This window comes from Marmota marmota, unplaced genomic scaffold (assembly GCF_001458135.2).
Source record: "Marmota marmota marmota unplaced genomic scaffold, marMar, whole genome shotgun sequence".
Taxonomy (NCBI): Eukaryota; Metazoa; Chordata; class Mammalia; order Rodentia; family Sciuridae; genus Marmota; species Marmota marmota.
The window spans coordinates 43,306,502-43,322,445 of record NW_026000082.1 but is presented as its reverse complement, the minus strand read 5'-3'; the positions used below and the strand labels follow the sequence as shown (position 1 = coordinate 43,322,445).

At 54.1% G+C, this 15,944-nt stretch overlaps 1 protein-coding gene across 1 annotated transcript in view; it reads left to right on the top strand.

Moving 5' to 3' along the window:
* Positions 1-15,944, top strand: part of Fhad1 (forkhead associated phosphopeptide binding domain 1) — a 119,577-nt gene that overhangs the window by 32,730 nt on the left and 70,903 nt on the right. Inside the window, 3 exon segments of the mRNA XM_048816283.1 lie at positions 254-521; positions 9,920-10,029; positions 12,819-13,055. Coding sequence (XP_048672240.1) covers positions 254-521; positions 9,920-10,029; positions 12,819-13,055 — 615 coding nt within the window.

Here is a 15,944-nt window from a genome sequence, read left to right as displayed (position 1 = left end):
GCCTTGCCCGACCCCGGGGCCATCCTGCAGGTGCCGTCTCGGCAGGGTCCTGACATAATGAACACCCCCGTGTGGGGGGGGGGCGTGCCCTGTGGCCCACAGTGTGGCCATCACCCCGAGGAGAGTCCAGGAGGCTTCCTGAGGGTCGTGACTCACCAGCCGAGGCCCGGGGCAGCGATGACGTGGCTGGGACGGAGGGGTGCAGGCCACGGCAGCGGATCACAACTGCCCTGACGCCCCTGTCTGCCCACAGGTCTCCTTCCCCTGGGTGAGGGGCCCAGCAGCCTGGCCGAGGCCACAGCTGTCCCGGATCTCCCAGCAGCCGATCCCGTCGCCTTCGCCACCGCTCAGCGTTTTCTACCAGGGCATCCGGCCAGTGCCCCTGCAGAGAAGCTGCTCCCAGGGCTCCCCCAGGCCCTCCGGAGTCCCACCCGCCGCCCACCAACGGCCCGTGAGCGCCAGCGGGAAGATGTTCTCCTTCGTGGTGGACAGCAGCCACGAGTCCCCCCTCCTCAAGCAAGGTAGGCAGTGGGCCTCCGGGAGGACCCGGGGCGGAGGTATGGCCGTGAGGATGTGTCTTGTGTCTTTGGCTTATTTTCTCTGATTCTAAAAATAGAGCATGTCATTTTTTTTTTAAATCAAGATAAACAAAGTCAGGGGACAGATAAAGGGACGTGTCTGCTGATGTGCTGCCAGGTGTCCCTGGACCGTGCGCCAAGCCCCCGTCCACATGGCAGGCCCCGTGCTGCGTGTGCGTCTGTGTGTGCGTCACAGAATCTGAAATGACACCCTTTAATTCAGATGAGCAGAAACACTGGCCTGAAGTCCCGCTGCCCACTACAGCCCCCGGAGCTGGCAGAAATCCACCATTTATCAGAGAAGAGGCTGAGTTTACTGAGGGAAAATGACTTTTCCAGGGAAGTCCAGTGAGCCCAATGCTTTTCATGACATTGAAGGCCTCTCAGGGCCTGGGGACTTGGGACACGCGCAGCCTCAGGGCTTCCTCCCCTCACCCAGCCCCTGAGGCTGGGGCATCTGGGGAGGAGACTGCCGTCTGTCGCTGTCCACTGAGCAGCCCCTGGAGTCCAGGTCCCCTCTCTGTCCTCTCTGGCCCAGCCACAGACCCCCCTCCAGGCCTCCAGGCGGCTCTACCTCCTCCCCTGGTCGTGCTCAGGACCCTCCCCGGCCTCCTTCCTCCACCATGGATGTAGCCATTATCCTTGTGGAATGTTCCAGAGGAGGTAAAACGGTTTCTGCGGCTTCATCATCATGAAGCGCCCGTGTTCCTGCCACCCTGGCTAAGAAAGTAGCAGCCATTCCCCCAACACTGTGAAAAGAAAATGTCCAAACAACAACAAAGGAAAAAGAGGTTCACAGAGACCCTCCCCCCGCCGCCCTTGACACTGGCCACCCCGTTTATTTCGTATGTGTCCACCCTTCTGTTCATTCACTGACCCGTCTTATTACACTTTAAAACAAATTGTGCACATCCGGCCTTCCCCGGCCTCTTGGCGAGCGTTCTGTTAGCTTTGTCTTTCGAGGTAAAATTAACGTAGTGTCCATTACTTATCGACGGTTGTTTAACAAATTATCCTGAAACTCAGCAGCCTAAAGCAAACAAATAAAACCCCGTGTACTGTACAGTTTGGGAGGGTCAGGAATTTGGGGGTCATTTAGCCAGGGAGCTGTGCCCCTCACGCGGCTTTTGGCAGGAGTTCCCAGTTCTCCGCGGGGACCTTCCTCGGGGACCTCTCCACGCGGACCTCTCCTCGGGGACCTTCCTTGGGGACCTTCCTCGGGCTGCTGGTGTCTCTTCACAAATGGTGGCCAGCTTCCCCCAGGGCACGGTCCAGCAGCAGAGCCTCTTCGGATGCAGCCTCAGGAGCACCTCAGGTGACAGAGACGGGCTGTGTTGGGGGCCGCAAGGCGCTCCTCACACTCCACACGTTGAGGCGCTGCCCCGGGACCACAGGACGTGCTCACACGTGCGGGTGGTGACTTTCCGTTAAAATGGGCTGTTAGGGTGAGCTCCAACTGATGTTCTCCTGAGAGAGACACGGGGGACGCCCTGCACAGAAGGACATGACGGGACACAGTGAGGAGGCCACCAGCCGCCAGCCACCAGCCAGGAGAGAGGCCTCGGGAGGAGCCGCCCGCCCGGCCCTGGACCTGCAGACTGAGGACCGTGGGAAAGCAGCATCCTGCTGTCCAGGCCCCGGGTGCTGCCCTGCCGACCGAGGTGGCTCCAGCACCTTCTGTGAGGACCACGCCAGGGCGCTGTTTTCGCTGACTTTCCATCGCCGTGACCAAAGCCCCTGACAGAAGTGACGCAGAGGAGGAAGAGCTTCCTTGGGGCTAAGGATTTCAGAGGTCTCAGTGCAGAGATGGCCGAGTCCATGGCTCTGGGCCCAAGTGAAGCCGCACGGCATGGGGGCCCAGCAGAGGGGAGATGCTCAGCTCCTGGTCCAGGGCCGGGGTGGGCGCTGCAGGAAGGACAAGCCTCCCAGGGCACACCCCAGTGACCACCTCCTCCGGCCCCACCCCACCTGCCTACGGACACCACGGGTCAGTCCATGCCGACTAGGATGGACGGCCGAGGTTACGGCTCTCAGACCCAGCCTCTGCACCTGGACCTTCCTGATGAACAGGAGCTTGGGGAGACGCCTCACACCCAAACCATGAACAGGTCTCCGGGGGACAGCAGGGACAAGAACGGAGGGGGCTGCCTTGAGAGTGGCCACCAAGCAAGGAAATGCAGACCGCGAGTGTCCACAACTGACGTCGTTCACACCTATGTAGCTCAAACCCCCATCAAGACGCAGGACATGACCTTGCCCTGGAAAGTCCCCTCAGTCCCTCCCCAGCCCCACCCTGGAGGCAGCCACTCCCCTGTCCCCTCTACCACAGACAGAGCCCTAATCTGGGGCCTCAGACCCACGGAGCGTGCGGTCCGGGTTCTTTTGTGGAAGGCGTCTCTGGTTCAGCCCAGTGTCTCTGAGATTCGCCCGTCTCGGGTCACAAGTGGCACCTTCTCGTGGTTGAGTGACGTTGCACTTGGCCTTCTCCAGTGGCCTTCCACCACCTGGGGAGGGAGAGCAGTCGGGGCTTCCAGGACCCCGGGCCCAGCAGGCTTCACCCCACAGCTCCCAGGGTGTCACTGGGTGGGGGCCGGGGCACCATGGTGTCTGTTCCCAACCGCCACCTCATTTCCCTGATGCAGAGAAGGGCTGTCACCTTCCTGTGGGCTGGGGAGCCACCTGCTTTAGATTGGCCTCTCTGCTCCAAGCTTCCGGGCCAACTCCATGCTCCAGTCCTCCGGCTGGCTCTGGGTGGACAGCACCCATCTCGGCCCAGCTGGGTTCTTCAATAAAACTGTTTCCTTCTAGATTTCTGCCTTGCATTAGGGGTTTTGGTTTGTTTAATCTGTTTGGAAACCCAACACCGGGGATTTTTGTTGTAGGTGGGTTTCTCAGTGCCAGCACTGTGGACACTGGGGACAGCTGAGGTTCTGGCACCTGGTCGAGTGCTCAGCAGCGTCCCTGGCTTTCTCGTGAGGATCCCTGAGCAAGGGGCATTCGCCCTTCTCCTTCCAGGGCTGAGAGGCCCCTAGGCCAAGGCCAAATCTTAATGGCAAGAGCCCGTGGAGGGTGCAGAGCAACGGTACAAGAACAGAAAACTCACGGAATGATTTTTTAAAATATTATCCTGATTTATGTGTTTTTCTCCCAGTAAGGGGATTATCTGAACCTAACATAGGTAACCTGCTTCTCTAAATTCAACGCTATATCACGAAGGCCTTTCCACTTCAGTAAATTGACTGGCTCATGGTTAAGAGCACAGACGCTGGGTCAGACAAACCTGGGTTCAAGTCTACATTCTGTCACTTACCAGCTGGGTAAGACCTTAGGCAAGTGACTTGACGTCTCTGAGCCTCAGATTCCTCATTTATAAAATGAAGATGGTGATAATAATCGCGATCTCATTAGGTTGTTATAAGCTTCTGCTTGGAAGTACTTCTCACAGTGCCTGGCCTATAACGAATGCTCAATATACACTAATTTTAAAAATTAACCTATTATCTATCCATGATTGTTATCTAGCCTAAATGCACCACCCACAACGTGAAGAACCCAGGCCAAATCCTCAGCCGGGTGACCCACACATTCTGTCCCCGGTGAGGGCTGGTAACTCGGTGAAGTACCAGGAGATCCAGTTTGGCAAATAGCTGTCCCCCAGACGTCCTGTGGTGCTGGTCCCACACCTGCCGCTAGCCACCTGGCCCTTCCTCAGGATTCTCCCCACCGGGTTCGCCGATGACCCCGTGACCACAGGACAGGGCAGGCTCTAGTAAGCCATTTTGTCCACCTCAGCCCTTGGGTTCTTTCTGATGCCCAACAGTGGCCAATGAAGAGTGGGGTTCAGAGGACGTAGCCTGTCTGGCGCCCCCCTCCTGGAGGAAAAGGAAGTGAGCCTCAGGTCCAGCTGCCCCCGGTGGACGTTCAGGATGCACCTGCAGAGACCCACATGGTCACGCGGCCTGGAGGGTTGATGAGGTCCAGCTTCTGGGTCCCCCCACCCTGCAATCGGGGGTGACTCGCGGTAGCCCCAACAGGGTTGCAGAAGCATCTGGAGTCTCCCCTGGAGATGTGAACTGGGACTGGACTCAGAGCCCGTTAGGACCAGCCCTGGGGCTCCTGGCCTGGCCATGCACCTGAGGGGGGCCCTGACTCCAGAGGTCCCCGCACAGCTCCTGCCTCCATCTGGCCGGGGGCACCCCTTCTTACAGTCGTCCTGCCGCTCGCGGGCCACTCTTTCCACAGAAGCCCATTTCTCGCCGTCAGGCACCAATTGGAAAGGCCCTGGGCAGTGGGTGCCTGTCGCATGAGACACAGCTGACCACCCCCTAGTGGGGACGCCTGCCCGAGGCAATGGCTGCCCCAGGAGGAAGACAAGCGGACTTCACGCAGCCACGTCCAGGCCCACTGTGGAGAATAAGCCCGGGCCTCGCCTCCCGCGGGGTGTCAGGGTCAAGGCCGGGCCTCGAGGCTTGTTCTTGGTCTTGTTTCTCCCTGATCCCCTGGGTGGGCTCTGGCTGCAGACTTTGCCGGGAAGGAAACGTCAGGCGGAGACAGAGGGAGCAGCGGGGTGTCACGGGTGGCTTGTGAGCATCTGAAATGTGTGAGTAAGTGACTGACCAAAGGACGTCTAATTTTGACAGATTTAAATTTAAACCCCGCTACTCGGTTTCAGCCTGGGAACGTCTCGTGTGTTTGGAACAACTTGTGTGTGTGATCTCCTTTATTCAAGCGGACATGTTTGTGAAATCTAAATACAGATCAAGTCTTTCTGATGAAAACTTATCTTCCAAATTGGGATGTACTGGACGGGCAAAGCAACCCTGGACACCAAAGACTTCACACCATTAAAAAAAAAAAAAAAACAAGAATGTGGAATCTCTCAATATTTTTGGTGCAGATAAACATACATGTTGCAACGGTGTTCTTGATATATTGGGCTAAATAAAATGTATTATTGAAACTAACTTCACCTTTTCACTTTACCTTTTTAACGTGACTTCTGCCAGTAAGGTGACTATTTCCTGACAGCTGGCTTCCAGACACAGGGAGGACAAGGGTCAGGGAAGAGTGGAAGGATAGAAAGAGGGCGCCCCAAGTCCTGCTCCCCTTGGTGCACGACGCTGGAGAAATGGGGCATTCGTGTTCTCAGGGACACTTGCTCTCCTGACCTTGAGTTGTGAGACAGGTCATCTGATGCCCCAGGGGTGCGGCCGAGGATCTTCCTGGGTCCCGCCTCCCCGTGGTGGCAGGAATCCAGTGGGAGGGGTGCGTGGCTGGTGGAGGGTGCTTCCTCTTCCCCTTTCTGAACTGCCCAACTTGTCCCAGTTTTCCCCGGACTTTCCAGGCCTTAGCCTGAAATCTCATGTCACAGAGACCCCGTCCTGGCAGAGCCAGTCTGCTATCTTAACTGGTTGGTCCAGGAGATCTTACAGTTCCACAAGACTCCGTCTGTCCGACCCTCGGCCTTCAGCAGGAGAGTGGAACTGTCCCCAGCCAGGCACCGGACAGCATTCTCCTGGGACAGGTCTGGGAGGGTGAACCGGGTCCTAGTTCACTCACCTGCTCGCTCCTTCGTGCATTCCGCGCCCTGGAGGGGACACACTTCCGCATTGGTGTGTGCCCATCTGGCTTCAGATCCTGACATTCCCCCTCCTGGATTGTGACATCACAGGCTGTGTGCACCCTGGTTTCTCATTTCTGAAATGCAGCCAATGGCAGTAGGTGCCAGAGTTGACGTATGGGAAGTTCTTGGAATAGCAACAGCTCCCCCGACCCTTGCCACGGGGGATTTGGCTCCAGGACCCTCCCCAAACCCTGGGTCGAACTGAACCTATGAACACTCCTGCACCCAGCAGTGACTGTCACATGGTGTCGGAGTTCATCTGTCCTTCCACGTTTAATGCCTGGAGCCTGCTTGGCGTGGTCTTGAGCTTTGGGGCCTCTAAAATCTACATTGAGGGCGACTTGAACACGAGCATTGCAATTCTGTGACAGTTGATCAGTTAACCAAGCCAGCTGCTAAGTGACTAATGGGGGGTTAGCATATACTGCACGGATAAGCTGGACCAGGGGATGGTTCGTGTCCTGGGCAGGATGGAGCCGGACAGTGCAAGACATGCCACTCAGAATGGCGCTCAATATAAAACTTGTGAATCGTGTATTTCTGGAATTTTCCATTTAACATTTTCAGACTTCTCGGGTCACTGAAACCTTGAAGAGGAAGACCACAAGGAATGGGGAGACCCGTAGGCATCGAGCACTGGGCTTGGGCTCATGGGCAGCATTCCTGAGCACCTTTCCCCTCAGGCCCTGGGGCTGGACCGCTGTGCGCGCGCCTCCTACCTGTGGGGCCCTGGGTTCGATCCTCAGCACCACATAACAATAAAATGAAGGTCTCGTGTCCATCTCGGTTCACAAAGATCTAGGGGGGGGGGACCACTGGCTCTAAGGGACTTTTAAAATGCAGAACCAGAGTGAATGAACAGCCCCAAGGTGACCGTGCAGATGTCACCAACCGCTGCTGTGCCCCCTTCTGACGAGTCTCCCGCCTTTGAAAACAGATAGTTCACTTCCTCCCTTTCAACAAGAGAAGGTGTGAGGGACGATGGCCCGGGACTCACAGTCCGTGGGAAATCCAGAGCCCCGCTCGGAGCCCAGTCACCTCAAAAGCAGAATCGTGCAAATCCTTTCAAAAACTCCCACCACCCCCCCAAGTCTTTTTCCCTGTTGGTGAGGCTGGATCTGGAAAGTCCCCAAGGTCCGCGTGTTGAAGGCTTGGTCCCCAGAGCAGTGGTGTTCACAGGCAGGGCTCGGGAAGTGCCTGGGTCGGCAACCTCTGGATGGGATCACAGCCTGGTGCAGACCGAGGAGGGACAGCTTCAGGAGGCGGGGCCTAGTTGAAGGTCGTCGGTCACTCGGGGTGGCCCTGAGGGTATTTTTGACCCCTGCCCCTTCTGCTCTCTCTCTAATTCCCTGACGGCCCTCCTCACCACAGACCCATAGGAATGGCGTCCACCTACCATAGACGGACACCTCTGAAACTGTGAGCCAAGATGAATTTTTCCTTCTTTAAGTTGTTTTTCTCAGGTATTTTGTCACAGTGACAAAAATCTAACACTGTTCATGTCAATGAATAGAATATATTTGACATAATATATACGCCATAAAGATTCCAAATGTAACTGTTGGAATCCCTGAAAGTCATATAAACAGCTCGTAGGGTTAAATAAGAAAAATTAGGGTTAAATTTTAAAATTTAGGGTTAGATAAATAAAATTAGGGTTAAATAAGAAAAAAGTCAGGAATACCTAAAGGTCTATCAGGTGGGTCCTAGTTCAATATGTTTTGATACATTTGTGCAATGGACACTGTAACCAACGAAAAGAATATGGTGCTGCTACAAATACATTGGAGAAGAGGTCTTTCTCCTCTCCTGTGCAAAAGCATGCTGGAGAAGAATCTCTACATGAAAATCTAATTATGCTTTTTAAAATATGAAATTATAAAAATAACATTTACTGCTAAATGCTTCACGTAGGGGTAGGCAAGCTTTCTTTAAAGAGCCTGTAGAGAGGAAAAAATAAAAAACTAAAATGTTTTCTACTCTTCTTTAGTCTCATAACACTTCTGGTCACCAAAATATGGGAAGTATACCCACCATGTTCGTCAGCTTTCCATGACTGAGACAAAATACCTGAGATAATCAACTTAAAAAGAAGAAAGGTTTACTTTGGTTCACCATCAGAGGTTTCAGTCCATGGTTGCCTGGCACAGTTGCCTTTGGTCTGTGGCCACACAGGACATCATGGCAGGAGCAGGCGGTGAGGCAGACTGTTCACCTCGTGGCTGCCAGGAAGTAAAGGAGAGGGAGGGGCTGGGATCCAGTATCCCCAGGACACGCCTCCAATAACCCAGCTTCCTCCCCCTAGGCCCCACCTGCCAAAGGTCCCACCCCCTCCCTAGCACCACAGGCTGGGACCAAGCCTGTAGCACATGGGCCTCCGGTGACATTCGGGATCCCAACTACAGCGCCGACCAAGCACCTCTCCAGCACCAGCCGGTGTCCTAGACGTTAAGTCTGTTCCTACGTTTCCTGGGCCGGTGTCTGTCCTGCAGGGCTCAGCCCCACGGACCCCCACCACAGATGCGGGTTCCCGCCATCCCTTCTCAGATTTGGTCCCTTGACAGAGGATGGCTCCCGGGACTCGGGGAAAGCTCTCGCTTGCTTTTGCCAATCTGTGACGAGGATACAAATGAACAGGCAGATGAAGAGGTACATAGGACAAGGGACGTGGGGACCCTGGGGGCACAGAGCCTCCACGCCCTCGCTGGTCACCCCACCCTGCAGGCACCTGCCTGTGTGGAACAGCCTGGGAGCTCCCCAAACCCCTGCCTTGAGGGTCCCAGGGAGGCTGCGGCATGAGCGTGATTGACGGAATCAGTGGCCAATCCGAGCAAGACCTTCAGCCCTCCCCTCCCCAGGGGTTGGGGTGCGGGGCTGAGAGTTGGGACCCTCTAGTCACACGGCTGTTTCCCCTGGCAACCTACTTCCCACTTTGGGAGTCCAAGAGATTTAGGAGCCATGTGCCAGGGAACAGGATGAAGGCCAGACAACAGAGAGAGCCGGCAGTAACTATCCCAGGCTTCAAGGGTCCTGTAGGTCGTGTTGCAACTCGAGTTCTCCCCCGTGGCTTGGACAGCAGCTGTAGGTGACAGATGAAGGACTGACTGTGCCCGTGTTCCAATAAAACTTTATTCTCAAAAACAAGCATTGGGCCACCTTTGGCCCCAGAGCTGTGTTGTGCTGACCCCTGTTCCATGTCACACTTCATTTAATCCCCACAACAACTCTTCTTTTGAGGGGAGGGGCATTCATATGATTGAACCTGGGGGCACTTAACTGCTGAGCCACATCCACAGCCCTTCTTATATTTTATTTTGAGACAGGGTCTTGCTAAGTTGCTGAGGCTAGCCTCAAACTTGTGATCCTCCTGCCTCAGCCTCCTGAGTCGCTGGATTACAGATGTGTGCCAACACACCCGGCACAATAGCTCTCCATACTAGAGACAGTTGGTGGCCCTAAGTTAGATATGTGGAAACTCAGGCTGAGAGAGATCAAGTGACCTGCCCTAGGTCACCAGATCTTTATGCAACATAGAAAAAAGAAAAAAGTCTGGACAAAGACAAATCAAGGTGTTCCTCAGGTGCACACACCCTGCTTTGTCACTTTAAAGTCACATGGACCTAAGTCCCGGGACACCACGGGAAGCTGGCTGAAAGCTTCCCCGGCGCTCGGGAAACTCACCACGTCTTCTGTGTTCTCTGTCCACCTCACGCCTCAGTGTGGACGGGCCCCATGGAGATGCCGGAGCACGCCATGCCGGAGGGCATTTCTGGAGCCGTGCCTCCCCCGGAGATTTTCATGGATCCGGACATGGTCCAGCAGGACAAGGTGAGGGTCCTGGGAAGGGCGGGGCTACAGCAGCCAGTGGACCGTAGGGGGACTTGCTGCCACCTCGTTTTCCTCTGTGGTCTAGAAGTGCCCTTTTCTCTGGTGTCACAAAACCGCCTCTTATTTAACCAAAAGTTATATCCCCCAAAAAATAACGTCCACAACCACTGCTTGTTGAGCACCTAATATGTGCCAGATTGTGTCCTGTGTCCTCGACATTTGTTAGTTCATTTAATCTTTGCTGTCTTCAGGATAAACTTTAACACCTTCACTTGGCTGATGAGGAAATTGAAGCTCAGAGAGGTTGAGTATCTTGCCCAAGTTTGCACAGTTCAGGGGGCGGAACTAGGACTCAGACCCAGGTCTGGCTAACTTCTAAGCTGGTCCTACGAGGAGCGGGTGATACATAGGTCAGAGAAAACTGAGCCAAAGAGAGACTTGTTACAGAACAGAGAGGTCTGGAGACTGAGACACAGCAGGAGTCAGATGGGTGCTATTAAGTGAACCTGGGAGGGACGGGTCCAAGTCATCTCTCCCATTTGGCCACAGCTTGGAAATCACTGTTAGGAAACAGCCTGGCAAGCCGGGCACCATGGCGCACGCCTGTCATCCCAGCGGCTTGCGAGGCTGAGGCCGGAGGATCGCAAGTTCAAAGCCAGCCTCGGCGACTCAGCGAGGCCCCAAGCAACTTAGGAAGACCCTGCCTCTGAATGAAGAGACTCGAGGATATGAATGAAGAGCTGGGTGGCCCGGTGGCTGGCGCCCCTGAGGTCGGTCCACCGCGTTCTGTGGGTCAAAGCAAGTCACAGAGCCAGTCCAGCCCTGGGGCAGGGGAAATGGCCTACGGGTAAGGACGAAGCCGCAGGATGTTTGTCACCACTTTTAACCACGGTGGCTGTTCAGCTGGAGATGACGCAGACCCATTTCTGATTTTCCTTATTTGACAGCTTTTGACGCTCTCCGCCATTTCTTCAAGTGCAAGTGGAAATATACAAACTGGGTAAGCCGGCGGTCGGGGAGCACGTATTGGCTTATCCTATAGGAAACTCAAGGCCTAGCAGCTTGAACAGTGCCTCAGAAGGCTCCCAGTCACCAACCTGTCCCCTGGGTCCCTCGCAGTGTGGCTTCCCTCTAGCAGGTGGCTTTTTGAAGTGGACAAGATGACAAAATGTACAGGTGAGGACCCCAAAGGAAGCAGGACCCTCTTCCTGTTGTAAGCCACACAGAATCCCGGAGAAAGCCTGAATGGACCAGCCTGGGACACAAGAGCATCCCGAGGTGAGGCAGGTAGCACAGCGCACCCACCCACCGACTCCTGCCAAGACCACATGGGCAGGGCGGGATGCTCCCTCAGGGCAGGGCACAGGTCCTCACCAGAGAGGCTTCCACCACCCCCTGAAGACTTCTTCATACTCCGGTGCCCAGCACAGAACTTGGCACATAGTAGGTGCCCAACAAGTCTTTGTGGCATGAATAATGAATAAGTACCTACTGGGCACAGACTCAGGTACAGCAGGGGCCTCAGGAGCACAGGATCTGTTGTCCCTGAAACTTTGCCACGATCACACACCGGGACCCAGAGAAAGAGGCTTGGCAGCAGTCAACGTGCCGGGCAGCCTGCCTGTCCCTCCCAGGCCAGGGAGCTGGGGTCCAGGGGCTCGCTCCTGGCCCCAAAGGCCAAGGGCTGGCCGGAGTCTGCACCGTGGGAGGTGGCAGGGGGGAAAGGGGCCTCTTTTAAAGTGACGCATCAGAAATCCTGCAGCTGCGTGTGAGGCTGTATCTGGGTTGGGGCTTCGGTTTTTCCTTTCAGTCTTCCTGGCGTTTTATTGATGACTTCTGGTGAGAAGTTTGGGGGATTTGGGGGGGGGTTACCCTTTTTTTGGAAACCTAACAAATTCTTTGGCCACTGTGCCTTCTCCTCGGGAGAAACGGAAGACAGGCTCGATCACACCTGGGGTGACCCTGCCAGCGATCTGCTCCCGTCCCAGCATCCACACAAGTCCACGCAAAGAGATCACTGTTCTCCTCATTCCCTTTCCTGACCCAGCTACTTGGAATAAATCTTCCTGTGGAAAACAAAAGAGGCAGGGAGCACGGGAGAGGGACGGGGAGCAAGGAAGATTCAGAACGTCTTACTTTTTCAATTAAAAACGAATCCTCCTGCTGGGCTGGGGGCCCACGCTGTCATCCCTGAGGCTGAGGCAGGAGGATCGCAAGTTCAAGGCCAACCTCAGCAACTTAGCAAGGCCGTAGGCAACTCTGCAAGACCCTGTCTCAGAATAAAAGATAAAAAGGGCTGGGATGTGGCTCAGGGGTTATGCGCCCCTGGGTTCAATCCCTGGTACCAAAAATAAAAAAGAAGAAGAAGAAAGAAAAGAATCAGCCCTCCTTACAGTTGAGTAGACGCCATTTTCCTAATCATCTTTGTGAGGTCCCCATGTGCCAGACAGACACCTGGTGAGTTAATTCCAAAAACTATAAATGAACTCTCTGGCCCAGACGCTCCCCAGTGGTCCGGCTGTTGTCAATAGGGAAGTTTAGTTTCAGAGGATGGAGGTCCCAGTACCTTTGAGGTGTGGCATCCACTGAGACGCTGCACACAGGTGTGTCACTTTATCAAGCTTCCAAGTGACAGAGACCCCGCTGCCCGCCTCCCACCCTCGCCTTCCTGCCTCCTTTCTGATGCCCTGTTTCTCCTCCTCCTCCTCCTTTTTGAGGTGCTGGGGATTGAACCCAATTTTTCTTCTTTTTTTTTTTAAATGGGCTCCGCTCCCATCTGCTTCCCGCAGGATGAGATCATTCTGCTGCTGGGGAGAGAGATCAGCCGCCTCGAGGACTTTGAGATCGAATCCAAATACAAAGACGCGGTGATCGCCAACCTGCAGAACAAGGTGGCCGAGCTCAGCCAGAAGCTGTTGGACAGCGTGGCCTGCAGGCAGGGCGACAGGGGCGCCGCGCACAAGTTCGAGTGTCTGGACGAGGGCGCGGACGACAAGCAGAAGGAGATCCAGAGCTTGAAGCAGCAGGTGGGTCTCGGGACAGGTGGTCAGAGTCACACCGCAGGGTGACCGTTCCCAGGCCAGATGGAGTCCAGGCAGCACCGGTGGAGAGGAAGTGCCCAGGGAGCTGTGTGTGTGTGTGGGGGGTGCTTGGTGCTACCTGGAGTGAGGGGCTGAAATCCACAGGAAGCAGAGGTCCCATAGCTTCCCAGGGTGGTAACGATGATACAGCACTTATTGAGCACTACCTGTGTGCAAGCTCGAGTACAAAGGGCTTAGGTGCATGACTTATTTAAACTCCTGACACATCCACTATACAGATGAGGAGACTGAGGCCAGCCCAGAGATGCCCTGGAACTGCCCAGAGCTTGCACAGCAAGTCGGAGGTGGCGGTGACTGCCCCTCATACCCATCCAGCCCCAGCCGAAAAGACCTGCAGGCAATTAGCCAAGGGGAAGAGCAGGAGCCCCTGCCTTCCAACACAGAGGCCAGAGGCCTTTTACCACAGCCTAGAGGCCCTAGAGGCCATCACTGGCCCTCTTTTGGGGAAGTCCAGCCGACGGCCCCCCTCGGCCCGGATCATCCGCATGCCCAGGCCTGTTCCTTTCTCTGCACACTTGATCCAGCTTCCTTTTTAAAAAAACATTTGCCGCAGTCCAGCTGCAGCAAAATAACCTGGNGGCGCCTCCTGCAGACAAGGTGTGGACTGTTCATTTGTTCATTTAGGCAATAGTCCCCCCCCCCCGCCCTCTGCTGGGCTCTGGGAGTCGAGCAGGAGCAAGGCCCCGTGACCTCCTCCTTCCCTCACTCTGCTCTGTGACCGTTTAGATATTCAAAGTCCCCAGAGACCCCTGTGTGGAAGGCTTGGTCCCCAGCCTGTGGTAGTGGGAAGTGGTCGACCCTTAGGTGGTGGGACCTAGTGGGAGGAAGTTAGGTCACTGGGGACCTTTGAAGGGGATGTGGAGATCTTGGCCCCTTCCTCTTTCTTCACCTCCACTCTAAGGTGAGCAGCTTGCTCCACGTGTCCCCGCCATAGTATGCTGCCTCACCACAGGCCCAAAGAACTAGGGCCAACTGATCATGCACCGGAATTTCTGACCCTATGAGCAGAATTAAACCTTTCTTCTTTTTAAGTTTGTTATCTCCAGTATTTTCTTACAATAACAGAAAGCTGACTAACATGTGTTCCAATGAAGGAAACAGAATAAACAAGTAAACAAATACATGCTCTCATATTTAAATAAATGAATGACTCTCCTTTGGACCTATTTTTGAAAGAATAATGAACATAGCAGGTCCTGTAGGAACTGCCACCTCACATAGCTACGTTGACATGTAGTTGTTTCATCCACGAGCTTCTTTCTCTTGATCGGAGCCCACTTCCACAATTGGATGAAGAACAATACTCTCAGTAATTCTCCCATTTCAGAGCTTCCTGAGCAAAGCCTGGTCCAGGCACATGGCAGGGTGACTCATCCTCACTATTTTTGAGTCTCCATCAGCAGGTTACATTTGGAGCATTATTTAAGTGACGAGTCATATCTATAAAATAATCCCAGCGGCTCGGGAGACTGAGGCAGGAAGATCGCAAGTTCTAAGCCAGCCTCAGCAACAACAAGGCACTAAGCAACTCAGACCCTGTCTCTGAATAAAATACAAAATAGGCCTGGGGATGTGGCTCAGTGGTCGAGTGCCCCTGAGTTCAAAAAAAAATAAAATAAAATAAATCTCTTTCACCAAAAAATTACCTAGAAATAATTACTCTGATTTATCACACTCTTGCCTTCTTCTTCCACCCTGATCCTTACTCAGATCCAAGAAAATATTTTATAGCAGGCGTCTCTGAACTAGAGAATGTAGTTGGTCTGAATCCAAATCGAGTTTTTCTATGCACATTTTAAGCTCTTAAATGTTCTATTGCCAGCAGAACATTCAGCCAGAAGCATAAACCACGTGACTGTTTGATCTATTATTGTGATTATGATCTATTATTCTGATTACTCACATATTCTCCTCAGCCCCCGAGAGCACGTGCACAGCGATTTGCTCTCAAAGGCCTTCTAGCTGCTGCAGTACCCCTAGACAATGCTGCCTCGCGGTCGGAGTCACCTGGGCGAGTTAGCAGGCGGGTTGTTACCTCAAAGCAACTGCTCTTCCCAGCACCATGAGCTCTCCTACAATCCGATGCCGTTCCATTACACAGCATAATGGGCAATCAACATCTGAGATTTCTGCCAATTAGAGACAATATGGATATTTATTTTGTAATCAAAGTAATAAAGAGGTTTGAAAACTACTTGGGGTTTCCCTGCAACCTGAAATCCAACAGCTCTGCTACTTAGGTTGAAATATCGTAAGTGCCAGACAGCACTGAGCTCTTTAAGGGACATCCTTCCCCATCCATCTGTGAGCTCCTGTCTGCATAGTGCCTGCAGTATCCTGCACACAGAAGATCTAGAGATCTAGAAGCACTTCTGTTTTAAAATTCCAAGTATCTTTAATGGGACAGTTGCATTTCCCTCACAGAGAACAGAGGGATGGATTTCTTTTTTTTTTTTTTTTTTCATTTGACATTTTCAAAGCACAAACGTGCTAACGTGTATCCTGGGGATGGTGGGAATAGAGCAGCTCATTCTCCCCCTTCTGGCAGACACCCCTTCTCCGGTGTCTCAGATGCCCCATAGAAAAAGAAAGTGCAGCTTCCCCAGGAGTCGTAGATCCAAACCACCGAGGTGCAGAAAGGATCCATATAAACTGTCAGACTGCCAGTCTGCCACCAGCGACGACCTCGTGCTTCGAGGGAGAAGCCCGGAACGAGGGCTGTGAGCGCCATCTGGTGGCCAGGCGTGGCACACCCTCGCGGCATTCCCTGAGCCTCCCTGACCCTGTGTAAGCCAGGCCCTGACACCCCGGGGG